Source organism: Heterodontus francisci, unplaced genomic scaffold, assembly GCF_036365525.1.
Source record: "Heterodontus francisci isolate sHetFra1 unplaced genomic scaffold, sHetFra1.hap1 HAP1_SCAFFOLD_1156, whole genome shotgun sequence".
NCBI classification, from domain to species: domain Eukaryota; kingdom Metazoa; phylum Chordata; class Chondrichthyes; order Heterodontiformes; family Heterodontidae; genus Heterodontus; species Heterodontus francisci.
In genome coordinates this window covers 107,576-134,937 of record NW_027141238.1, presented here as the reverse complement: position 1 = coordinate 134,937, position 27,362 = coordinate 107,576, and the positions used below count along the sequence as shown (strand labels likewise).

The following is a 27,362-nucleotide window of genomic DNA, read 5'->3' as shown; positions in this document are numbered from 1 at the left end:
CTGATCCATCCCCCCCAAACACACTGATCCATCCCACACACACACACTGATCCATCCCCCCCAAACACACTGATCCATCCCCCCCAAACACACTGATCCATCCCACACACACACACTGATCCATCCCCCCCAAACACACTGATCCATCCCCCCCAAACACACTGATCCATCCCACACACACACACTGATCCATCCCCCCCAAACACACTGATCCATCCCCCCCAAACACACTGATCCATCCCCCCCAAACACACTGATCCATCCCACACACACACACTGATCCATCCCACACACACACACTGATCCATCCCCCCCAAACACACTGATCCATCCCACACACACACACTGATCCATCCCCCAAACACACACTGATCCATCCCCCCCAAACACACTGATCCATCCCCCCAAACACACTGATCCATCCCACACACACACACTGATCCATCCCCCAAACACACACTGATCCATCCCACACACACACACTGATCCATCCCCCACAAACACACTGATCCATCCCACACACACACACTGATCCATCCCCCCCAAACACACTGATCCATCCCACACACACACACTGATCCATCCCCCAAACACACACTGATCCATCCCACACACACACACTGATCCATCCCACACACACACACTGATCCATCTCACACACACACACTGATCCATCCCCCAAACACACACTGATCCATCCCACACACACACACTGATCCATCCCCCACAAACACACTGATCCATCCCCCCCAAACACACTGATCCATCCCACACACACACACTGATCCATCTCACACACACACACTGATCCATCCCCCCCAAACACACTGATCCATCCCACACACACACACTGATCCATCCCCCAAACACACACTGATCCATCCCCCCCAAACACACTGATCCATCCCCCCCAAACACACTGATCCATCCCACACACACACACTGATCCATCCCCCCCAAACACACTGATCCATCCCACACACACACACTGATCCATCCCCCCCAAACACACTGATCCATCCCACACACACACACTGATCCATCCCCCCAAACACACTGATCCATCCCACACACACACACTGATCCATCCCCCCCAAACACACTGATCCATCCCCACACACACACACTGATCCATCCCCCCCAAACACACTGATCCATCCCACACACACACACTGATCCATCCCCCAAACACACACTGATCCATCCCACACACACACACTGATCCATCCCCCACAAACACACTGATCCATCCCACACACACACACTGATCCATCCCCCCCAAACACACTGATCCATCCCACACACACACACTGATCCATCCCCCAAACACACACTGATCCATCCCACACACACACACTGATCCATCCCACACACACACACTGATCCATCTCACACACACACACTGATCCATCCCCCAAACACACACTGATCCATCCCACACACACACACTGATCCATCCCACACACACACACTGATCCATCCCACACACACACACTGATCCATCCCCCACAAACACACTGATCCATCCCACACACACACACTGATCCATCTCACACACACACACTGATCCATCCCCCCCAAACACACTGATCCATCCCACACACACACACTGATCCATCCCCCAAACACACACTGATCCATCCCCCCCAAACACACTGATCCATCCCCCCCAAACACACTGATCCATCCCACACACACACACTGATCCATCCCCCCCAAACACACTGATCCATCCCACACACACACACTGATCCATCCCCCAAACACACACTGATCCATCCCCCCCAAACACACTGATCCATCCCACACACACACACTGATCCATCCCCCAAACACACACTGATCCATCCCCCCCAAACACACTGATCCATCCCACACACACACACTGATCCATCCCACACACACACACTGATCCATCCCACACACACACACTGATCCATCCCACACACACACACTGATCCATCCCACACACACTGACCCCTCCTCCCCACACACACACACGCTGACCTCTCCCTCCACTCACAAACACTGACCCCTCCTCCCCACACACACACATGCTGACCTCTCCCCCCACTTACAAACACTGGCCCCTCCGCCCCACACACACACACCCTGACCTCTCCCCCCACTCACAAACACTGACCCCTCCTCCCCACACACACACACTTTGACCCCTTCCCCACACACACACACTGACCCCTCCTCCGCAGACAATCTGACCCCTCCTCCCCACACACACACGCTGACCTCTCCCTCCACTCACAAACACTGACCCCTCCTCCCCACACACACACGCTGACCTCTCTCCCCACTCACTAACACTGACCCCTCCTCCCCACACACACACGCTTACCTCTCCCCCCACTCACTAACACTGACCCCTCCTCCCCACACACACACGCTGACCTCTCCCCCCACTCACTAACACTGACCCCTCCTCCCCACACACACACCCTGACCTCTCCCCCCACTCACTAACACTGACCCCTCCTCCCCACACACACACACGCTGACCTCTCCCCCCACTCACTAACACTGACCCCTCCTCCCCACACACACACCCTGACCTCTCCCCCCACTCACAAACACTGACCCCTCCTCCCCACACACACACACGCTGACCTCTCCCCCCACTCACAAACACTGACCCCTCCTCCCCACACACACACACGCTGACCTCTCCCCCCACTCACAAACACTGACCCCTCCCCCCCACACACACTGACCCCTTCCCCACACACACACACACACACACACACACACACACAGTGACCCCTTCCCCACACACAGTGACCCCTTCCCCACACACACACTGACCCCTCCTCCGCAGACAATCTGACCCCTCCTCCCCACACACACACCCTGACCTCTCCCCCCACTCACTAACACTGACCCCTCCTCCCCACACACACACCCTGGCCTCTCCCCCCACTCACAAACACTGACCCCTCCTCCCCACACACACACACGCTGACCTCTCCCCCCACTCACAAACACTGACCCCTCCCCCCCACACACACTGACCCCTTCCCCACACACACACACACACACACACAGTGACCCCTTCCCCACACACAGTGACCCCTTCCCCACACACACACTGACCCCTCCTCCGCAGACAATCTGACCCCTCCTCCCCACACACACACGCTGACCTCTCCCCCCACTCACAAACACTGACCCCTCCCTCCCACACACACTGACCCCAATCGGGATTGGCCCAAAACCCACAGCCAACCGCGTCGGGGCTTGAGGATGGCTTGTGACGGTCGCCCACCAAGGCGGTCACTCACCTCGGACAGGGAGCGAGTGTCGATCGAGCAAGGGGGCGGATGTTCACCGTCAGGCCGGAACCCAGCTGTCGGGGCACCTGGAGGCAGCGAAGAAGCAGGAGAGGGTCAGCTACACCCACCGTGCGGCCAAACATCGCCAACCGGGCACGGTAGAAAACACCGACGCGCCGCGCGCAAACTGACCGCATCGCACCGACATCACAGCGTACTCTCAGCACAGAAGCAGGCCATTCGTCCCATTCACTCCGTCCTGGGATTCCTGCTCCACACGAGCCTTTTCCCACCCCCTCTCCACGTCCACCCCATCGAACCCTTTCATCATCTTAAAGACCTCAATCATGTGCGTCCTCAGCCTTCTCTTCTCTAGAGAAAAGAGCCCCAGCCTGGTCAATCGGTCCTGATAGTAATATCCTCCCAGTTCTGGAATGTTCCATCCCTGGAGATGCCCAAGATGTCACAGCTCTGCCAGGCGCAGGGGGGATGGGAGGCGCCGGTGGTGAGTGGGACGGAGGGAGTGGCAGCGGCGACAGGGAGAGCGAGGTGGCAGCTGGGTAAGTAAGTCCTATATATTTGGGCAGCGGCTGAACCCGAGACACTACACCTGTAGTGTCTCCCACCCGCCCTCCTCCTCTAACCAAAAAAAAAGGGACTCGGTGGTGTGTAGATAAGGTAAGGCTTTTTCTATTTTTTTTTCCTGTGATTGTTGAAAACTTTTCGTTCCTTTTTCGTTTATCTAAGTTAAGACTAACTTAAGCTTAAGATTGAAAATGGCAGGAGATCTCAGACCCGTGACATGCTCCTCTTGCTCAATGTGGGAGCTCAGGGACATGGCTGATGTCCCTGACTCCTTCACGTGCTGGAAGTGTATCCAGCCGCAGCTCTTGTTAGACCGCATGATGGCTCTGGAGCTGCCGATGGACTCACTTTGGATCATCCGCGATGCTGAGGAGGTCGTGGATAGCCCGTTTAGTGAATTGGTCACACCGCAGATTAGGATTGCTGAGGGAGAAAGGGAATGGGTGACCAAAAGGCAGAGAAAGAGCAGGAAGGCAGCACAGGAGTCCCCTGCAGTCATCTCCCTCCAAAACAGGTATACCGTTTTGGATACTGTTGAGGGAGATGGCTCACCAGGGGAAGGCAGCAGTCGCCAGGTTCATGGCACCGTGGCTGGCTCTGCTGTTCAGAAGGGCGGCAAAAAGAGTGGAAGGGCTATAGTCATCGGGGATTCGATTGTAAGGGGAGTAGATAGGCGGTTCTGTGGTCGAAAACGAGGCTCCCGAATGGTATGTTGCCTCCCAGGTGCACGGGTCAGGGACGTCTCAGATCGGCTGCAGAACATTCTAAAGGGGGAGGGTGAACAGCCAGTTGTCATTGTGCACATAGGCACTAATGATATAGGTAAAAAACGGGATGAGGTCCTACAAGCAGAGTTTAGGGAGTTAGGAGCCAAGTTAAAAAGTAGGACCTCAGAGGTAGTAATCTCAGGATTACTACCAGTGCCACGTGATAGTCAGAGTAAAAATGAAAGAATAGTCAGGATGAATGCGTGGCTTGAGAGATGGTGCAGGAAGGAGGGGTTCAGATTTTTGGGACATTGGGACCGGTTCTGGGGGAGGTGGGACTATTACAGATTGGACGGTCTACACCTGGGCCGGACTGGAACCAATGTCCTTGGAGGTGCTTTTGCTAACGCTGTTGGGGAGGGTTTAAACTAATGTGGCAGGGGGATGGGAACCAAATGAGGAGGTCAGTGGACAGTAAGGAGGTAGTAACTAAAGCCTGTAAGGAACTAGATAATGAAATCAGTGTGACTAAGGGGAAGAGCAGGCAGGGAGCAGATGATGAATGTAAAGGGACTGGTGGTCTGAGGTGCATTTGTTTTAATGCAAGAAGTGTAGTAGGTAAGGCAGATGAACTTAGGGCTTGGATTAGTACCTGGGAGTATGATGTTATTGCTATTACTGAGACTTGGTTGAGGGAAGGGCATGATTGGCAACTAAATATCCCAGGATATCGATGCTTCAGGCGGGATAGAGAGGGAGGTAAAAGGGGTGGAGGAGTTGCATTACTGGTCAAAGAGGATATCACAGCTGTGCTGAAGGAGGGCACTATGGAGGACTCGAGCAGTGAGGCAATATGGACAGAACTCAGAAATAGGAAGGGTGCGGTAACAATGTTGGGGCTGTACTACAGGCCTCCCAACAGCGAGCGTGAGATAGAGGTACAAATATGTAAACAGATTATGGAAAGATGTAGGAGCAACAGGGTGGTGGTGATAGGAGATTTTAATTTTCCCAACATTGACTGGGATTCGCTTAGTGTTAGAGGTCCAGATGGAGCAGAATTTGTAAGGAGCATCCAGGAGGGTTTTCTAGAGCAGTATGTAAATAGTCCAACTCGGGAAGGGGCCATACTGGACCTGGTGTTGGGGAATGAGCCCGGCCAGGTGTTTGAAGTTTCAGTAGGGGACTACTTTGGGAATAGTGATCACAATTCCGTAAGCTTTAAAATACTCATGGACAAAGACGAGAGTGGTCCTAAAGGAAGAGTGTTAAATTGGGGGAAGGCCAACTATACCAAAATTCGGCAGGAGCTGGGGAATGTAGATTGGGAGCAGCTGTTTGAAGGTAAATCCACATATGATATGTGGGAGGCTTTTAAAGAGAGGTTGATTAGCGTGCAGGAGAGACATGTTCCTGTGAAAATGAGGGATAGAAATGGCAAGATTAGGGAACCATGGATGACAGGTGAAATTGTGAGACTAGCTAAGAGGAAAAAGGAAGCATACATAAGGTCTAGGAGGCTGAAGAAAGACGAAGCTTTGAAAGAATATCGGGAATGTAGGACCAATCTGAAACGAGGAATTAAGAGGGCTAAAAGGGGTCATGAAATATCTTTAGCAAACAGGGTTAAGGAAAATACCAAAGCCTTTTATTCATATATAAGGAGCAAGAGGGTAACTGGAGAAAGGATTGGCCCACTCAAGGACAAAGGAGGAAAATTATGCGTGGAGTCAGAGAAAATGGGTGAGATTCTAAACGAGTACTTTGCATCGGTATTCACCGAGGAGAGGGACATGACGGATGTTGAGGTTAGGAACAGATGTTCGATTACTCTAGGTCAAGTCGGCATAAGGAGGGAGGAAGTGTTGGGTATTCTAAAGGGCATTAAGGTGGACAAGTCCCCAGGTCCGGATGGGATCTATCCCAGGTTACTGTGGGAAGCGAGCGAGGAAATAGCTGGGGCCTTAACAGATATCTTTGCAGCATCCTTAAACACGGGTGAGGTCCCGGAGGACTGGAGAATTGCTAATGTTGTCCCCTTGTTTAAGAAGGGTAGCAGGGATAATCCAGGTCATTATAGACCGGTGAGCCTGATGTCAGTGGTAGGGAAGCTGCTGGAGAAGATACTGAGGGATAGGATCTATTCCCATTTGGAAGAAAATGGGCTTATCAGTGATAGGCAACATGGTTTTGTGCAGGGAAGGTCATGTCTTACCAACTTAATAGAATTCTTTGAGGAAGTGACAAAGTTGATTGATGAGGGAAGGGCTGTAGATGTCATATACATGGACTTCAGTAAGGCATTTGATAAGGTTCCCCATGGTAGGCTGATGGAGAAAGTGAAGGTGCATGGGGTCCAAGGTGTACTAGCTCGATGGATAAAGAACTGGCTGGGCAACACGAGACAGAGAGTAGCAGTGGAAGGGAGTTTCTCAAAATGGAGACGTGTGACCAGTGGTGTTCCACAGGGATCCGTGCTGGGACCACTGTTGTTTGTGATATACATAAATGATTTGGAGGAAAGTATAGGTGGACTGATTAGCAAGTTTGCAGACGACACTAAGATTGGTGGAGTAGCAGATAGTGAAGGGGACTGTCAGAGAATACAGCAGAATATAAATAGATTGGAGAGTTGGGCAGAAAAATGGCAGATGGAGTTCAATCAGGGCAAATGCGAGGTGATGCATTTTGGAAGATCCAATTCAAGAGTGAACTATACAGTAAATGGAAAAGTCCTGGGGAAAATTGATGTACAGAGAGACTTGGGTGTTCAGGTCCATTGTTCCCTGAAGGTGGCAACGCAGGTCAATAGAGTGGTCAAGAAGGCATACGGCATGCTTTCCTTCATCGGACGGGGTATTGAGTACAAGAGTTGGCAGGTCATGTTACAGTTGTATAAGACTTTGGTTCGGCCACATTTGGAATACTGCGTGCAGTTCTGGTCGCCACATTACCAAAAGGATGTAGATGCTTTGGAGAGGGTGCAGAGGAGGTTCACCAGGATGTTGCCTGGTATGGAGGGCGCTAGCTATGAAGAGAGGTTGAGCAGATTAGGATTATTTTCATTCGAAAGACGGAGGTTGAGGGGGGACCTGATTGAGGTGTACAAAATCATGAGAGGTTAGACAGGGTGGATAGCAAGAAGCTTTTTCCCAGAGTGGGGGATTCAATTACAAGGGGGCACGAGTTCAAAGTGAGAGGGGAAAAGTTTAGGGGGGATATGCGTGGAAAGTTCTTTACGCAGAGGGTGGTGGGTGCCTGGAACGCGTTGCCAGCGGAGGTGGCAGACGCGGGCACGATAGCGTCTTTTAAGATGTATCTAGACAGATACATGAATGGGCAGGAAGTAAAGAGATACAGACCCTAAGAAAATAGGCGACATGTTTAGATAGAGGATCTGGATCGGCGCAGGCTTGGAGGGCCGAAGGGCCTGTTCCTGTGCTGTAATTTTCTTTGTTCTTTGAGTGGTGGAGGGCACCTCCCACTCCGTCTGATCAGCTCTCCCGTCAGACGCAGTCTTCTCCCACCCCCAAACCCAACAGAGGGCGCACACACCGCGCGGCTGCCAGCGCTCTCCGTACCGTGCCGATCCTCGCTCTCTCCCAGCGAGCCTGCCTTGTCGATGAAATCGTTCGAACTCCACTTTGTAATGACCCTCGAGAAAACTTCATCGCTGTCCGAGAGATCCTCTGTGAGAGAGCGAGAGAGGGACAGGGGAAGGGGACGGAGAGAAAGAGAGAGAGAGAGTGTAACAGAGAGACAGACAGAGAGAGAGATACATAGAAAGAGAGACACACAGAGTAAGAGAGATGAGAGACACACACACAGACACACAGAGATAGAAATAAACAGAGCAGAGAGAGATAGAGACAGAGAAAGACAGCAAAAGAGAGAGAGAGAGAGACAGAGACAGAGAGGGAGAGACAGAGAGAGAGAGACAGAGAGAAACAGAGAGAGACAGACAGCGCGAGAGAGAGATAGAGACATGGATACAGACAGTGAGAGAAAGAGACACACAGAGACACAGAGAGACGGAGAGATGGAGACAGAGAGACATACAGACAGAGAGAGAGAGAGACACACACACACAAAGAGAGAAATAGACAGAGAGAAACAGACAGAAAGAAACAGAGCAGAGATAGACAGAGAGAGTCAGAGAGAGAGAGAGGCAGAGACAGGGAGAAAGAGACTGAGAGAGAGAGAGACAGACAGACAAAATTAGAGGCAAAGATAAAGACAAATAGAGAGGGTGAGAAAGACAGGAAAAGACAGTTAGATACAGAGTAAAGCTCCCTCTACACTGTCCCCATCAAACACTCCCAGGACAGGTACAGCACGGGATTAGATACAGAGTAAAGCTCCCTCTACACTGTCCCCATCAAACACTCCCAGGACAGGTACAGTACGGGGGTTAGATACAGAGTAAAGCTCACTCTACACTGTCTCCTTCAAACACTCCCAGGACAGGTACAGTACGGGGGTTAGATACATCGTAAAGCTCCCTCTACACTGTCCCCATCAAACACTCCCAGGACAGGTACAGTACGGGGCTAGATATAGAGTAAAGCCCCCTCTACACTGTCCCCCATCAAACACTCCCAGGACAGGTACAGTACGGGGTTAGATACAGAGTAAAGCCCCCTCTACACTGTCCCCCATCAAACACTCCCAAAGAAAAAAAAAATGGGGTTAGATACAGAGTAAAGCTCCCTCTGCACTGTCCCCATCAAACACTCCCAGGCCAGGTACAGTACGGGGGTTAGATACAGAGTAAAGCTCCCTCGACACTGTCCCCATCAAACACTCCCAGGACAGGTACAGTACGGGGGTTAGATACAGAGTAAAGCTCCCTCGACACTGTCCCCATCAAACACTCCCAGGACAGGTACAGCACGGAGTTAGATACAGAGTAAAGCTCCCTCTGCACTGTCCCCATCAAACACTCCCAGGACAGGTACAGTACGGGGATTAGATACAGAGTTTTAAGCTCCATTTAAATAACAGGGACGGTGTGTGTGCGCATTAACCCACCGTGTGCATCGAAGAACTCTTCCTCGGAGCTGTTGTCCGAATCACGGGCGATGTTCTGCATTCTCCACTCCGAGAGGCTTTGGTGGGTGACAGCTCCTGGAAAGAGACAGTGGCAGAATATTCAGGTGAGTGGGGGGTTGGGAGGGGAGGGGGTTGTGGATCTCTCCCCAGAATTAGCCCCGAAACTCCCACGCACAGACCCCCACCCACCCCCACAACCCCTCTCCACTCCAGCACGAGCGGGCTCAGCCCCACAGTCAGGCCAGGGAGGGTACAAGGAGCGCCCTTGGCATGTGACGGTCGAGGGTTGGCGGAGGGAGGCGAGGCGGAGGACGAGGACGGTGAACCGAAGATCGAGGGTGGGTGGGGGGAGAGCGGGGTGCGGCCGGTTTGAGGGCTCGCAGTGTCGGGGGGGCAGGGGGGGGGGCGTGGAGGTCGTAGGTCGCACTGTCAGGTTACGCGGTGCCACGGGCCACGCGAGGGTCAAAGTTCGCAGAGTCCCTGGATGTTCCGACCTGTGAGCTGTGAGCAGTATGATGACCGCGACGACAGTGACCACTGTTTGGGGACCCCTTCGTCGTCCACCTCCGTCCCGTCCACGGTGTCACCCAGCGGCCTGGGGCCCTCCGCTGTCCCCCCGGGGCCCTGCACCGTGCCCCAGGCGCTGAACCCAGCTCCCGGCTCCTCGCTGTATTTGCCCATCTTCTGCGCTAGCATCCGCGCTGTCTCTTCCTCCAGCCTCCGGATATCGTCCATGGTCAGGTGGCTCCACTCATCCTGCCAGCACCAGGCTTGGCGATGTGCCCGCAGCATTACCCGCCGTAACCCTGAGGCACAGAAAAAGGTGTCAGGACGAGGGGAGAGAGAGGGGGCAAGGCGGGGGAAGGGGAGGCAGAGAGAGAGAGAGAGAGAGAGGAGGAGGGGGGAGAGAAAGGGGAGAGAGCGAGAGAGGAGAGAAAGAGGAGAGAGAGAGGGTGGAGAGGGAGAGAAAGAGAGAGAGAGAGGGTGGAGGGGGAGAGAGAGAGGAGAGAGCGAGAGAGGAGAGAAAGAGGAGAGAGGGTGGAGAGGGAGAGAAAGAGAGGGAGAGGTGTGGAGGGGGAGAGAGAGAGAGAGAGAGAGGAGAGAAAGAGGAGAGAGAGAGAGGGGGGAGAAACAGGGAGCGGAGGGGGGAGGGAGGCAGAAAGAGGAGGAGGGGGGAGAGAGGAGAGAGAGGGGGGAAAGAAAGGGGGAGGAGGGGGGAGAGAGGAAGGGAGAGAGGGAGAGAGAGGGAGAGAGGAGGATGGGGGAAAGAGGGAGAGAGAGAGGAGGAGGGGAAAGAGAGGGAGAGGAAGGGAACGATGAAGGTGAGAGGGAGGGAGAGAGGGACTCAAGAAAATTACAATCACCAGGGAAGTGGTACTGAACAAATTGTTGGAGTTGCGGGCTGACAAGTCCCCAGGTCCTGATGGACTTCATCCTCAGGTGTTCAAAGAAGTGGCTGGTGAGATAGTTGATGCGTTAGTTTTAATTTTCCAAATTCCCTAGATTCAGGGAAGGTTCCTTTTGATTGGAAAATAGCGAATGTAACTCCTTTATTCAGAAATGGAGGGAGAGAGAAAGAAGGAAACTACAGGCCAGTTAGTTTAACATCTGTCTTAGGGAAAATGTTAGAAGCTATTATTAAAGACGTTATAGCAGGGAATTTAGAAAAATTCAAGGTAATCAGGCAGAGTCAACATGGTTTTGTGAAAGGGAAATCATGTTTAACCCGTTTATTGGAGTTCTTTGAGGGAGTTACACGTGCTGTGGATAAGGGGGAACCGGTGGATGTACTGTACTTAGAATTCCAGAAGGCATTTGATAAGGTGCCACATCAAAGGTTATTTATTGTAGGGGGTAACATATTGGCATGGATAGAAGATTGGCTAGCTAACAGGAAACAGAGAGTAGGCATAAATGGGTCATTTTCTGGTTGGCAAGATATAACAAGTGGTGTGCCACAGGGATCTGTGCTGGGGCCTCAACTTTTTACAATTTATATAAATGACTTAGATGAAGGGACCGAAGGTGTGGTTGCTAAATTTGCTGATGACACAAAGTTAGGTAGGAAAGTAACTTGTGAAGAGAACATAAGGAGGCTACAAAGGGATATAGATAGGTTAAGTGAGTGGGCGAAGACCTGGCAAATTGAGTATAATGTGGGAAAGAGTGAAATTGCCCATTTTGGCAGGAAGAATAAAAAAGAAGCATATTATCTAAATGGTGAGAGATTGCAGAGCTCTGAGATGCAGAGGGATCTGGGTGTCCTAGTGCATGAATCACAAAAGGTTAGTATGCAGGTACAGCACGTAATTAGGAAAGCTAAGAGAATGTTATTGTTTATCACGAGGGGAATTGAATACAAAAGTAGGGCGGTTATGCTTCAGCTATACAGGGCATTGGTGAGAGGAAGTGGGAGAAGGAGGGAGAGGGGACAGAGAGAGAGAGGGAGTGGGGCGAGAAGGAGAGAAAGGGAAGAGAGATAGGGAGGGAGGGGAGGGAGAGAGAGAGAGAGAGAGGGAGGGGAGGAGGGTGGGAGACGGAGGGAGAGGGAGAGAGAACACAAGATAGTAATGTATCTAAGTTTTCTGATGATACAAAGCTTGGTGGAAAGGTAAGCTGCGGGGAGGATGTAGAGAGGCTGCAAAGAGATATAGACAGGATAAGTGAGTGGGCAACAAGATGGCAAATGGAGTATAAAGTAGGGAAGTGTGAAGTTGTTCACTTTGGTCGTAAGAATAGAAAAGCAGAATATTTTTAAAAGGTGTGCAACATGGGAACACCACCACCTGCAAGTTCCCCTCCAAGTCACACACCATCCTGACTTGGAACTATATCACTGTTCCTTCACTGTCACTGGGTCAAAATCCTGGAACTCCCTTCCTAACAGCACAGTGGGTGTACCTACCCCACATGGACTGCAGCAGTTCAAGAAGGCAGCTCACCACCACCTTCTCAAGGGAAATTAGGGATGGGCAATAAATGCAGGCCTGGCCAGCGACGCCCACATCCCAAGAAATGAATGAATAAAAAGTAGACCATTCGGCCCATCGAGTCTGCTCTACCATTCTAGACAATCTTGGCTGATCTTGGGCTTCAATTCTACTTTCCCACCCACCCACCTTGATTCCCTGAAAGACCAAAAATCTCTCTATCCCAGCCTTACATGTATTCAGTAATGGAGCATCCACAACCCTCTAGGGTAGAAAATTCCAAAGATTCACAACTCTCTGAGTGAATTAATTTCTCCTCATCTCAGTCCTGAATGATCGGTCCCTTATCCTGAGACTGTTCCCCCGTGTTTTAGATTCCCCGACCAGTGGAAACAATCTCTCAGTGTCTACCCTATCCAGTCCCTTCAGAATCTTATATGTCTCAGTGAGATCACCTTTCATTCATCTAAACTCCAGAGAATACAGGCCCAATTTACTCAGTCTCTCTTCATAGGGCCAACCTCCCTCATCCCAATTTAGTAAATCTTCACTGCACTGCCTCCAGTGCAATTATATCCTTTCTGAAATGTGGAGACCAAAACAGCACACAGTTTTCCAGATGTGGTCTCACCAAAACCCGGTACAATTGTAACAAGATTTCTTTATTCCTGTCCTCCAATCCCCTTGCAAGAAAGGCCAACGAGCCATTTGCCTTCCTAATAGCCTACTGCAGCTGCATGTTAACTTGGTGCGTCCCTTGTACGAGTACCCCCAAGTCTCTCTGAACATCAACACTTAACAGTTTCACACCTTTTAAAAAATATTCTGCTTTTCTATTTTTACGACCAAAGTGAACAACTTCACACTTCCCTACTTTATACTCCATTTGCCATCTTGTTGCCCACTCACTTATCCTGTCTATATCTCTTTGCAGCCTCTCAACATCCTCCCCGCAGCTTACCTTTCCACTGAGCTTTGTATCATCAGCAAACTTAGATTCATTACTTTTTTTTTAATTTTAGAGATACAGCACTGAAACAGGCCCTTCGGCCCACCGAGTCAGTGCCGACCATTATCCACCCATCTATACTAATCCTACGCTAATCCCATATTCCTACCACATCCTCACCTGTCCCTATATTTCCCTACCACCAACCTATACTAGGGGCAATTTATAATGGCCAATTTACCTATCGACCTGCAAGTCTTTTGGCTTGTGGGAGGAAACCAGAGCACCCGGAGGAAACCCACGTAGACACAGGGAGAACTTGCAAACTCCACACAGGCAGTACCCAGAATTGAACCTGGGTCGCTGGAGCTGTGAGGCTGCGGTGCTAACCACTGCGCCACTGTGCCGCCCTTACTCTCTGTCTCTTCATCCAAGTCATTAATGTAGAGTGTAAATAGCTGAGGCCCCAGCACTGATCCTTGCGGCACCCCACTATTCACTGCCTGCCAACTTGAAAATGCTCTGTTTATGCCCACTCTCTGCTTCCTGTCTGTTAACCAATCCTCTATCCACGCTAATATATTACCCCCAACACCATGAGCCCTTATCTCACCTATTAATCTTTTGTGTGGCACCTTATCGAATACCAGATATACTACATCTACTGGTTCCCCTTTATCTACCCTACTAGTTACATCCTCAAAAAACTCTAATAAATTTGTCAAACAGGATTTCCCTTTAGGAAAACCATGCTGACTTGTCTAATCATACTATGTTTTTCCAAGTGCAATGTTAGGATTTCTTTAATAATAGTTTCCAGCATCTTCCCAATGACTGATGTTAGGCTAACTGGCCTGTAGTTGCCTGTTTTCTCTCTTTGAGAAGCAGCATTACATTTGCGAACTTCCAATCTGATGGGACCATTTCTGAATCTAAGGAATTCTGGAAAATCATAGCCAGAGGGAGGGGAAGAGCGAGACAGAGAGAAAAGGAGGGAGGGAGGAGGAAGAGAGAGAGAGGGAGGGAGAGAGAGAGGAGAGGGAGGGAGAGAGAGAGGAGAGGGAGAGAGGAAGGGGAAGAGAGAGGAGAAAGAGAGGGAGGGAGAGAGATGGAAGGGTGGGAGAGAAAGGGGGCAGAGGGGAGGAGAGAGGGAGGCGGAGGGGAGAGAGGCAGAGAGAGAGGACAAGGGAGAGAGAGAGAAGGAGAAAGGGGGGAAGGAGGAAGGGAGTGCAAGAATTGAAGCGTGCGATGAAAGGGGAAGGGGAGGGAGGGAGACGGGAGAGATGGGGGAGAAAGAAATGGAAAGAGATGAACTGAGAGAGAGAGACAGAAAGAAAGAGAGAGAGAGAGAAATGGGGAGAGAGTGAGTGATAGAGAGAGTGATGCAGTGATGGAGGGAAAGAGTGAGTGAGTGATAGAGGGAGTGAGGTAGTGATGCAGAGAGAGAGTGAATGAGCGAGTTAGTGATGGACAGAGAGAATGTGAGGGAGTGATGGAGAGCGAGAGAGAGAGAGAGAGAGGGGGAATGGGAGAGAGAACTGATGAAGTTTGGATCTTACCAATATCGTGAATGAACTGCTCGATCTTGCTTTGCATTCCCCAGTACCGGAACTCCACCTTGCACAGTTTGTATGCACACATTATCACCCTCGAGCCTTCCTGTCCCTTCCTTTCCTTGATCCAGTTCTCTGACAGGGGTCCCCGAGCAGTCTTCACTGAACGGTACAGCTTCGGGTCCTCGTCTGGTTTGTAGTCGGTCTGTGGAATGGGGTCCTTCACAATATCGATCACATCTGTACAGTCCGAGGGAGGGTGAGATATCAGTGTGTGGCAGTGACAGTACAAAACCCCCACCTCACAGAATGAACCCAACCTGACGAACAACCCTTTTGCATCCCCTGTACAAACACTCCCTCTTTAAACAGGATCCCTGACGGTGAGACTCCCTCTTTAAACAGGGTCCCTGACGGAGAGGCTCACTCTTTAAACAGGGTCCTTGAAGGAGAGACTCCCTCTTTAAACAGGATCCATGACGGAGAGACTCCCTCTTTAAACAGGGTCCCTGACAGAGAGACTCCCTCTTTAAACAGGGTCCCCGACGGAGAGACTCCCTCTTGAAAGAGGGTCCCCGATGGAGACACTTCCTCTTTAAACAGGGTCCCTGAAGGAGAGACTCCCTCTTTAAACAGGGTCCCTGACAGAGAGACTCCCTTTTTAAACAGGGTCCCCGACGGAGAGACTCCCTCTTTAAACAGGGTCCCTGACGGAGACACTTCCTCTTTAAACAGACACCCTGACGGAGAGACTCCCTCCTGAAACAGGGTCCTCGATGGAGAAAGTCCCTCTTTCAACAGGGTCCCTGACGGAGAGACTCCCTCTTTAAACAGGGTCCTTGATGGAGAGGCTCCCTCTTTAAACAGGGTCCCTGACGGAGAGACTCCCTCTTTAATCTAAGTCCCTGATGGAGAGACACCTTCTTTAAACAGGGTCCTCGATGGAGAGACTCCCCCTTTAAACAGGGTCCCTGATGGAGAGGCTCCCTCTTTAAACAGGGTCCCTGACGGAGAGACTCCCTCTTTAAACAGGGTCCCTGATGGTGAGACTCCCTCTTTAAACAGGATTCCTGATGGAGAGGCTCCCTCTTTTAACAGGGTCCCTGACGGAGAGACTCCCTCTTTAAACAGGATCCCTGACGGAGAGACTCCCTTTTTAAACAGGGTCCCTGATGGAGAGACTCCCTCTTTAAACAGTATCCCTGACGGAGAGACTCCCTTTTTAAACAGGGTCCCCGACGGAGAGACTCCCTCTTTACACAGGTTCCCTGATGGAGAGACTCCCTCTTTAAACACGGTCCCCGACGGACAGACTCCCTCTTTAAACAGGGTCCCCGACGGAGAGACTCCCTCTTTAAACAATGTCCCTGACGGAGAGGCTCCCTCTTTAAACAGGGTCCCTGACGGAGACACTTCCTCTTTAAACAGACACCCTGACGGAGAGACTCCCTCCTGAAACAGGGTCCTCGATGGAGAAAGTCCCTCTTTAAACAGAGTCCCTGATGGAGAGACACCTTCTTTAAACAGGGTCCTCGATGGAGAGACTCCCCCTTTAAACAGGGTCCCTGATGGAGAGGCTCCCTCTTTAAACAGGGTCCCTGACGGAGAGACTCCCTCTTTAAACAGGGTCTCTGATGGTGAGACTCCCTCTTTAAACAGGATTCCTGATGGAGAGGCTCCCTCTTTTAACAGGGTCCCTGACGGAGAGACTCCCTTTTTAAACAGGGTCCCTGATGGAGAGACTCCCTCTTTAAACAGTATCCCTGACAGAGAGACTCCCTTTTTACACAGGGTCCCTGATGGAGAGACTCCCTCTTTAAACAGGGTCCCTGATGGAGAGACTCCCTCTTTAAACAGGGTCCCTGACGGAGAGACTCCCTCTTTAAACAGGGTCCCTGATAGAGAGACTCCCTCTTTAAACAGGGTCCCTGATGGACAGACTCCCTCTTTAAACAGGGTCCCTGATGGAGAGACTCCCTCTTTAAACAGGGTCCCTGACGGAGAGACTCCCTCTTTAAACAGGGTCCCTGATGGACAGACTCCCTCTTTAAACATGGTCCCTGATGGAGAGACTCCCTCTTTAAATGGGGTGTCTGATGAAGAGACTCCCTCTTTAAACATGGTCCCTGATGGACAGACTCCCTCTTTAAACATGGTCCCTGATGGAGAGACTCCCTCTTTAAACAGAGTGTCTGACGAAGAGACTCCCTCTTTAAACATGGTCCCTGATGGACAGACTCCCTCTTTAAACATGGTCCCTGATGGAGAGACTCCCTCTTTCCACAGATTCCCTGACGGACAGACTCCCTCTTTATACAGGTTCCCTGATGGAGAGACTCCCTCTTTAAACAGGGTCCCCGATGGAGTACCTTCCTCTTTAAACAGGGTCCCTGATGGAAAGACTCCCTCTTTAAACAGTGTCACTGACGGAGTGACTCCCTCTTTAAACAGGGTCCCTGACAGACAGACTCCCTCTTTAAACAGGGTCCACGATTGAGAGGCTCTCTCTTTAGACTGGGTCCCTGTCCAGAGAGGCTCCCTCCTTAAACAGAGTCCCCAACGGAGAGAGTCCCTCTTTAAACATGGTCCATGATGGAGAGACACCTTCTTTAAACACTATCCCTGACGGAGAGACTCCCTTTTTAAACAGGGTCCCCGACGGACAGACTCCCTCTTTAAACATGGTCCCTGATGGAGAGACTCCCTCTTTAAACAGAGTGTCTGACGAAGAGACTCCCTCTTTAAACATGGTCCCTGATGGACAGACTCCCTCTTTAAACATGGTCCCTGATGGAGAGACTCCCTCTTTCCACAGATTCCCTGACGGACAGACTCCCTCTTTATACAGGTTCCCTGATGGAGAGACTCCCTCTTTAAACAGGGTCCCCGATGGAGTACCTTCCTCTTTAAACAGGGTCCCTGATGGAAAGACTCCCTCTTTAAACAGTGTCACTGACGGAGTGACTCCCTCTTTAAACAGGGTCCCTGACAGACAGACTCCCTCTTTAAACAGGGTCCACGATTGAGAGGCTCTCTCTTTAGACTGGGTCCCTGTCCAGAGAGGCTCCCTCCTTAAACAGAGTCCCCAACGGAGAGAGTCCCTCTTTAAACATGGTCCATGATGGAGAGACTCCCTCTTTAAACAGGGTGCCTGACGGTGAGACGTCCTCTATAGACAGGGTCCCTGATGGAGAGACTCCCTCTTTAGACAGGGTCCATGAATGAGAGGCTCTCTCTCTTTAGACTGGGTCCCTGACGGAGAGACTCCCTCTTTAAACAGGGTCCCTGACGGTGAGACTCCCTCTTTAAACAGGGTCCCCGACGGACAGACTCCCACTTTAAACATGGTCCCTATAGGAGAGACTCCCTCTTTAAACAGGGGGTCTGACGAAGAGACCCCCTCTTGAAACAGGGACCCCGACGGAGAGACTCCCTCTTTAAACAGGGTGCCTGACGGAGAGACCCCCTCTTTAAACAGGGTTCCTGTTGGAGAGACTCCATCTTTAAACAGGGTCCCCGACGGAGAGACTCCCTGTTTGAACAGGGTCCCTGACGGACAGACACCCTCTTTAAACATGGTCCCCGATAGAGAGGCACCCTCTTTAGACAGGGTCCCTGAGGAGAGAATCTCTCTTTATACAGGGTCCCTGACGGAGAGGCTCTCTCTTTAGACATGGTCCCTGACGGAGAGACTCACTCTTGAAACAGGGTTCCTGTTGGAGAGACTCAATCCTTAAAAAGGGTCCCCGACGGAGGGACTCCCTCTTTAAACAGGGTCCCTGACGGCGAGACTCCCTCTTTAAACAGGGTCCCCGATGGAGAGACTCCCTCTTTAAACAGGGTTCCTGACGTTGAGAGTCACTCTTTAAACAGGGACTACGATGGAGAGACTCCCTCTTTAAACAGGGTGCCTGACGGAGAGACCCCCTCTTGAAACAGGGACCCCGACGGAGAGACTCCCTCTTTAAACAGGGTGCCTGACGGAGAGACCCCCTCTTTAAACAGGGTCCCTGTTGGAGAGACTCCATCTTTAAACAGGGTCCCCGACGGTGAGACTCCCTCTTTAAACAGGGACCCTGACGGTGAGTCTCCCTCTTGACACAGGGTCCCTGACGGAGAGACTCCCTCTTTAGACAGGGTCCCTGACGGAGAGACTCCCTCTTTACACAGGGTCCCTGACGGATAGGCTCCCACATCAAACAGGGTCCCTGACGGTGAGACTCCCTCTTTACACAGGGTCCCTGACGGAGAGACTCCCTCTTTAGACAGGGTCCCTAATGGCGAGGCTCCCTCTTTAAACAGGGTCTCCGACGGTAAGACTCCCTCGTTAAACAGGGTTCCCGATGGAGAGACTCCCTCTTTAGACAGGGTCCCCGATGGAGAGACTAACTCTTTAGACAGGGTCCCTGACGGAGAGACTCCCTCTTTACACAGGGTCCCTGACAGAGAGATTCCCTCCTGAACAGGTACCCTGACGGAGAGATGCCGTCTTTAGATAGGGTCCCCGATGGCGAGGCTCCCTCTTTAAACAGGGTCCCTGACGGTGAGACTCCCTCTTTAAACAGGGTCCCCGAAGGAGAGACTCCCTCTTTAAACAGGGTTCCTGACGTTGAGAGTCACTCTTTAAACAGGGTTCCTGTTGGAGAGACTCCATCTTTAAACAGGGCCCCCGATGGAGATACTCCCTCTTTAAACAGGGTCTCCGATGGAGAGACTCCCTCTTTAAACAGGGTGCCTGACGGAGAGACCCCCTCTTGAAACAGGGTCCCCGACGGAGAGACTCCCTCTTTAAACAAAGTGCCTGACGGAGAGACCACCTCTTTAAACAGGGTCCCTGACGGAGAGACTCCCTCTTTAAACAGGGTCCCCGACGGTGAGACTCCCTCTTTAAACAGGGTCCCTGACGGTGAGACTCCCTGTTTACACAGGTTACCTGACGGAGAGACTCCCTCTTTAAACAGGGTCCCTGACAGAGAGACTCCCTCTTTATACAGGGTCACTGACGGAGAGACTCCCTCTTTAAACAGGGTCCTTGATGGAGAGACTCCCTGTTTACACAGGGTCCCTGACGGAGAGACTCCCTCTTTAAACGGGGTCTCTGACGGAGTGACTCCCTCTTTAAACAGGGTCCCTGACAGAGAGACTCCCTCTTTAAACAGGGTCCTTGATGGAGAGACTCCCTGTTTACACAGGGTCCCCGACGGTGAGACTGCCTCATTAAACGGGGTCACTGATGGAGTGGCTCCCACTTTAAACAGGGTCCCTGATGGAGAGACACCCTCTTTAAACAGGGTCCCCGACGGAGAGACTCCCTCTTTAAACAGGGTCCCCGATGGCGAGGCTCCCTCTTTAAACAGGGTCCCTGTTGGAGAGACTCCCTCTTTGAACAGGGTCCCTGATGGAGAGACACCCTCTTTACACAGATTCCCTGAAGGAGAGACTCCCTCTTTATACAGGGTCACTGACGGAGAGACTCCCTCTTTAAACAGGGTCCTTGATGGAGAGACTCCCTGTTTACACAGGTTACCTGACGGAGAGACTCCCTCTTTAAACGGGGTCTCTGACGGAGTGACTCCCTCTTTAAACAGGGTCCCTGACAGAGAGACTCCCTCTTTAAACAGTGTCCACGATTGAGAGGCTCTCTCTTTAGACTGGCTCCCTGTCCAGAGAGGCTCCCTCTTTAAACAGTGTCCACGACGATGAGACTCCCTCTTTAAACAGGGTCCCCGACGTTGAGACTCCCTATTTAAACAGGGTTCCTGACGGTAAGACTCCATCTTTAGTCAGGCTCCCTGATGGGGAGACTCGCTCTTTCGATAGGGTCCACGAATGAGAGGCTCTCTCTCTTTAGACTGGGTCCCTGATGGAGGGACACCCTCTTTAGACAGGGTCCCCGACGGAGAGACTCCCTCTTTAGACAGGGTCCCCGACGGAGAGACTCCCTCTTTAGACAGGGTCCCCGATAGAGAGACTCCCTTTTTAAACAGGGTTCCTGATGGTGAGACTCCCTCTTTAAACAGTATCCCTGACGGAGAGGCTCCCTCTTTAAACAGGGTCTCTGACGGAGACACATCCTCTTTAAACAGACACGCTGAAGGAGAGACTCCCTCCTTAAACAGGGTCCCTGACGGAGATACTCCCTCTTTAAACAGGGTCCTCGACGGAGAGACTCCCTCTTTAAACAGGGTCCTTGATGGAGAGGCTCCCTCTTCAAACAGGGTCCCTGACGTAGAGGCTCCCTCTTTAAACAGGGTCCTTGATGGAGAGACTCCCTCTTTAAACAGGGACCTTGATGGAGAGACTCCCTCTTTAAACAGGGTCCCTGACGGAGAGACTCCCTCTTTAATCAGTGTCCCTGACGGAGAGGCTAACTCTTTCGACAGGCTCCTTGACGGAGAGACTCCCGCTTTACACAGGGTCGCTGACGGAGAGATGCCCTCTTTAGATAAGGTCCCCGATGGTGAGGCTCCCTCTTTAACCAGGGTCCCTGACGGAGAGACTCCCTCTTTAAACAGGGTCCCCGACGGTGAGACTGCCTCATTAAACGGGGTCACTGATGGAGTGGCTCCCACTTTAAACAGGGTCCCTGATGGAGAGACACCCTCTTTAAACAGGGTCCCCGACGGAGAGACTCCCTCTTTAAACAGGGTCCCCGATGGAGAGACTCCCTCTTTAAACAGGGTCCTCGACGGAAAGACTTCCTCTGTAAACAGGGTGCCTGAGGGAGAGGCACCCTCTTTAAACCGGGTCCCCGATGGAGAGCTCCCCCTTTACAAAGGTTCCCTGACAGAGAGCCTCCCTCTTTCAACAGGGTCCCCGAAGGACAGACTCCCTCTTTAAACATGGTCCCTGACGGAGAACTCCCTCTTTAAACAGGGTCCCTGACGTAGAGGCTCCCTCCTTAAACAGGGTCCCTGACGGAGAGACTCCCTCTTTAAACAGGGTCCCTGACGTAGAGGCTCCCTCCTTAAACAGGGTCCCTGACGGAGAGACTCCCTCCTTAAACAGGGTCCCTGACGGAGAGACTCCCTCTTTAATCAGGGTCCCTGACGGAGAGACTCCATCATTAAACAGAGTCCCTGATGGAGAGTCTCCCTCTTTAAACAGGGTCCTCGATGGAGACACTCCACCTTTAAACAGGGTCCCTGAAGGAGAGACTACCTCTTTACTCAGGGTCCCCGATGGAGAGACTCCCTCTTTAAACAGGATCTCCGACGGTGAGTATCCCTCTTTAAATTGTGTCCACAACGGTGAGACTCTCTCTTTAAACAGTGTCCCCAACAGGGAGACTCTCTCTGTAAACAGGATTCCTGATGGAGAAACTCTCTCTTTAGACAGGGTCCCCGACGGAGAGACTGCCTCATTAAACGGGGTCCCTGACGGAGAGGCTGCCTCTTTAAACAGGGTCCCTGACGTAGAGGCTCTCTCTTTAAACAGTGTCCTTGATGGAGAGGCTCCCTCTTTAATCAGGGTCCCTGACGGAGACACTTCCTCTTTAAACAGACACGCTGACGGAGAGACTCCCTCTTTAATCAGGGTCCCTGACGGAGAGACTCCATCATTAAACAGAGACCCCGATGGAGAGACTCCCCCTTTAAACAGGGTCCTCGATGGAGAGACTCCCCCTTTAAACAGGGTCCCTGATGGAGAGACTCCATCTTTAAACAGGATTCCTGATGGAGAGACTCCCTCTTTAAACAGGGTCCCCGACGGAGAGACTTCCTCTGTAAACAGGGTCCCTGATGGAGAGACTCGCTCTTCAGAGAGGGTTCACGAATGAGAACCTCTCTCTCTTTCGACTGGGTCCCTGATGGAGAGACTCCCTCTTTAAACAGGGTCCCCGACGGAGAGACTCTCTCTTGACACAAGGTCCCTGACGGAGAGACTCCCTCTTTAAACAGGGTCCCCGACAGAGTGACTCCCTCTTTAAATAGTGTCCCCGACGATGAGACTCCCTCTTTAAACAGGGTCCCCGACGTTGAGACTCCCTCTTTAAACAGGGTCCACGAATGAGAGGCTCTCTCTCTTTAGACTGGGTCCCTGACGGAGAGACTCCCTCTTTAGACAGGGTCCCCGACGGAGAGACTCTCTCTCCTTAGACTGGGTCCCTGACGGAGAGACTCTCTCTTTAGACAGGATCCCCGATGGAGAGACTCCCTCTTTAGACAGGGTCCCCGATAGAGAGGCTCCCTCTTTAAACAGGGTCCCTGACGGAGAGACCCCCTCATTAAACAGGGTCTCCGATGGAGAGCATCAATCTTTAAACAGGGTCCCCGACGGTGAGACTCCCTCTTTAAACAGGGTCCCCGAAGGTGAGACTCCCTCTTGACACAGGGTCCCTGACGGACAGGCTCCCACTTCAAACAGGGTCCCTGACGGTGAGACTCCCTCTTTACACTGCGTCCCTGATGGAGAGTCTCCCTCTTTAGACAGGGTCCCTGATGGAGAGGCTCCCTCTTTAAACAGGGTCCCTGACGGAGAGACTCCCTCTTTACACAGGGTCCCTGATGGAGAGACCCTCTTTAAACAGGGTCCCTGATGGCGAGGCTCCCTCTTTAAACAGGGTCCTTGATGGAGAGACTCCCTCTTTAAACAGGGACCTTGATGGAGAGACTCCCTCTTTAAACAGGGTCCCTGACGGAGAGACTCCCTCTTTAATCATTGTCCCTGACGGAGAGGCTAACTCTTTAGACAGGCTCCTTGACGGAGAGACTCCCGCTTTACACAGGGTCGCTGACGGAGAAACTCCTTCTTTAAACAGGGACCCTGACAGAGAGATGCCCTCTTTAGATAAGGTCCCCGATGGTGAGACTCCCTCTTTACACAGGGTCCCTGACAGAGGGACTCCCTCTTTACACAGGTTCCCTGACGGAGAGACTCCCTCTTTACACAGGGCCCCTGACGGAGAGACTCCCTCGTTAAACAGGGTGTCTGACGAAGAGACTCCCTCTTTAAACATGGTCCCTGATGGAGAGACTCCCTCTTTAAACAGGGTCCCTGATGGAGAGACTCCCTCTTTAAACAGGGTGTCTGACGAAGAGACTCCCTCTTTAAACATGGTCCCTGATGGAGAGACTCCCTCTTTACACAGGGTCCCTGACGGAGAGACTCCCTCTTTACACAGGGTCCCAGACGGAGAGACTCCCTCTTTACAATGGGTCCCTGACGGAGGGACTCCCTCTTTACACAGGTTCCCAGACGGAGAGACTCCCTCTTTACACAGGGTCCCTAACGGAGAAGCACCCCCACACTCCCCACTAGACGCTGGCTTTGGGTCAGAGGTCATTGACCAGTTGACTTTACCGACAATCCTTTGCCTTTTCTCTGCTGACATCAGGTTGAAGACATTTGGTTGGTCACCCCAGTCGGGTTTGTAATAGGTTTCTATATCAATGGAGAATTTCTCGACAAAGGGACATGTGTACCTGCGGAAGAGAGGAAGGACAGAAAGACATAAATAAAGAGCAAACTCCAAGTAATACAAACCCTTTCTAAAAGCCCTTCGCAGGAACAAGAAGAGGCCATTCAGCCCCTCTCGAGCCTGTTACACAGGAACAGGAGGAGGCCATTCAGCCCTTCTACCCTGATACAGAGGAACAGGAGGAGGCCTTTCAGCCCCCTTGAGGTCATTCCACAATTCCATTGGATCATATCTGATCTTTATCTCTGTGGACACACTCCTTTACAGGGACTCTGCCCCACTGCATCCACTCTCTCTGCTGACCCCACCCCTATCCCGACACCACTCCTCTCCCCTGACCCCGCCCATCTCGCCTGACCCACGGCCCTCACGTACCGGGTCCGTGTGTATGGGTACGCATTCCAGGATTCCTCTTCGACCTGGAGAGCAGCTTTGGGAAGGAGCGCTCGGAACCAGCCGGGTATGTGCGAACCAACGTGGTAAACCTTGTGCGTAAACTGTCCGCATCCCCCGGGACCATCGGAATAGGGCCGATTCGCCAGAATCTCCACTCCACTGCCCTCACCACTGCTCTCCTCCCGACTCTTCTTCTGCACAGAGAGAGAGAGAGGGGAGAACATTGTAACTCAGTGCAGAGACGGAAAGCAGGAGAAACAACATTGTAACTCAATCCAGAGAGGGAAGGCAGGAGAAACAACACTGTAACTCAATCCAGAGAGGGAAGGCAAGAGAAACAACATTGTAACTCAGTGCAGAGACGGAAAGCAGGAGAAACAACATTGTAACTCAATCCAGAGAGGGAAGGCAGGAGAAACAACACTGTAACTCAATCCAGAGAGGGAAGGCAAGAGAAACAACATTGTAACTCAGTGCAGAGACGGAAGGCAGGAGAAACAACATTGTAACTCAATCCAGAGAGGGAAGGCAAGAGAAACAACATTGTAACTCAATCCAGAGAGGGAAGGCAGGGGAAACAACAATGTAACTCAATCCAGAGAGGGAAGGCAGGAGAAACAACATTGTAACTCAATCCAGAGAGGGAAGGCAGGAGAAACAACATTGTAACTCAATCCAGAGAGGGAAGGCAGGAGAAACAACATTGTAACTCAATCCAGAGAGGGAAGGCAGGAGAAACAACATTGTAACTCAATCCGGAGAGGGAAGGCAGGAGAAACAACATTGTAACTCAATCCAGAGAGGGAAGGCAGGAGAAACAACATTGTAACTCAATCCAGAGAGGGAAGGCAGGAGAAACAACATTGTAACTCAATCCAGAGAGGGAAGGCAGGAGAAACAACATTGTAACTCAATCCAGAGAGGGAAGGCAGGAGAAACAACATTGTAACTCAATCCAGAGAGGGAAGGCAAGAGAAACAACATTGTAACTCAATCCAGAGAGGGAAGGCAGGAGAAACAACATTGTAACTCAATCCAGAGAGGGAAGGCAGGAGAAACAACATTGTAACTCAATCCAGAGAGGGAAGGCAGGAGAAACAACATTGTAACTCAATCCAGAGAGGGAAGGCAGGAGAAACAACATTGTAACTCAATCCAGAGAGGGAAGGCAAGAGAAACAACATTGTAACTCAATCCAGAGAGGGAAGGCAGGAGAAACAACATTGTAACTCAATCCAGAGAGGGAAGGCAGGAGAAACAACATTGTAACTCAATCCAGAGAGGGAAGGCAGGAGAAACAACATTGTAACTCAATCCGGAGAGGGAAGGCAGGGGAAACAACATTGTAACTCAATCCGGAGAGGGAAGGCAGGGGAAACAACATTGTAACTCAATCCAGAGAGGGAAGGCAGGAGAAACAACATTGTAACTCAATCCAGAGAGGGAAGGCAGGAGAAACAACATTGTAACTCAATCCAGAGAGGGAAGGCAGGAGAAACAACATTGTAACTCAATCCGGAGAGGGAAGGCAGGGGAAACAACATTGTAACTCAATCCGGAGAGGGAAGGCAGGGGAAACAACATTGTAACTCAATCCAGAGAGGGAAGGCAGGAGAAACAACATTGTAACTCAATCCAGAGAGGGAAGGCAGGGGAAACAACATTGTAACTCAATCCAGAAAGGGAAGGCAGGGGAAACAACATTGTAACTCAATCCGGAGAGGGAACGCAGGGGAAACAACATTGTAACTCAATCCAGAGAGGGAAGGCAGGAGAAACAACATTGTAACTCAATCCGGAGAGGGAAGGCAGGGGAAACAACATTGTAACTCAATCCAGAGAGGGAAGGCAGGAGAAACAACATTGTAACTCAATCCAGAGAGGGAAGGCAGGAGAAACAACATTGTAACTCAATCCAGAGAGGGAAGGCAGGAGAAACAACATTGTAACTCAGTGCAGAGAGGGAAGGCAAGAGAAACAACATTGTAACTCAATCCAGAGAGGGAAGGCAGGAGAAACAACATTGTAACTCAGTGCAGAGACGGAAGGCAGGAGAAACAACATTGTAACTCAATCCAGAGAGGGAAGGCAGGAGAAACAACATTGTAACTCAATCCAGAGAGGGAACGCAGGGGAAACAACATTGTAAATCAATCCAGAGAGGGAAGGCAGGAGAAACAACATTGTAACTCAATCCAGAGAGGGAAGGCAGGGGAAACAACATTGTAACTCAATCCAGAGAGGGAAGGCAGGAGAAACAACATTGTAACTCAATCCAGAGAGGGAAGGCAGGGGAAACAACATTGTAACTCAATCCAGAGAGGGAAGGCAGGGGAAACAACATTGTAACTCAATCCAGAGAGGGAAGGCAGGGGAAACAACATTGTAACTCAATCCAGAGAGGGAAGGCAGGGGAAACAACATTGTAACTCAGTGCAGAGAGGGAAGGCAGGAGAAACAACATTGTAACTCAATCCAGAGAGGG

The 27,362-nt window shown here is 51.3% G+C and overlaps 1 protein-coding gene across 1 annotated transcript in view; it reads right to left on the bottom strand.

The window, feature by feature from the left end:
- Nucleotides 1–3,238: 3,238 nt before the first annotated feature.
- The window catches only part of LOC137362523 (membrane-associated phosphatidylinositol transfer protein 1-like), a gene marked incomplete at its 3' end in the record, with an annotated part of 112,680 nt that continues 88,556 nt past the window's right edge, over nt 3,239–27,362 (bottom strand). The window contains exons 3-9 of the mRNA XM_068026919.1: nt 24,857–25,071; nt 24,364–24,485; nt 15,067–15,300; nt 10,123–10,434; nt 9,608–9,703; nt 8,158–8,265; nt 3,239–3,370 (exon numbers count right to left, since the gene is read on the bottom strand). Coding sequence (XP_067883020.1) covers nt 3,239–3,370; nt 8,158–8,265; nt 9,608–9,703; nt 10,123–10,434; nt 15,067–15,300; nt 24,364–24,485; nt 24,857–25,071 — 1,219 coding nt within the window. The remainder of the gene's footprint in view (nt 3,371–8,157; nt 8,266–9,607; nt 9,704–10,122; nt 10,435–15,066; nt 15,301–24,363; nt 24,486–24,856; nt 25,072–27,362) is intronic.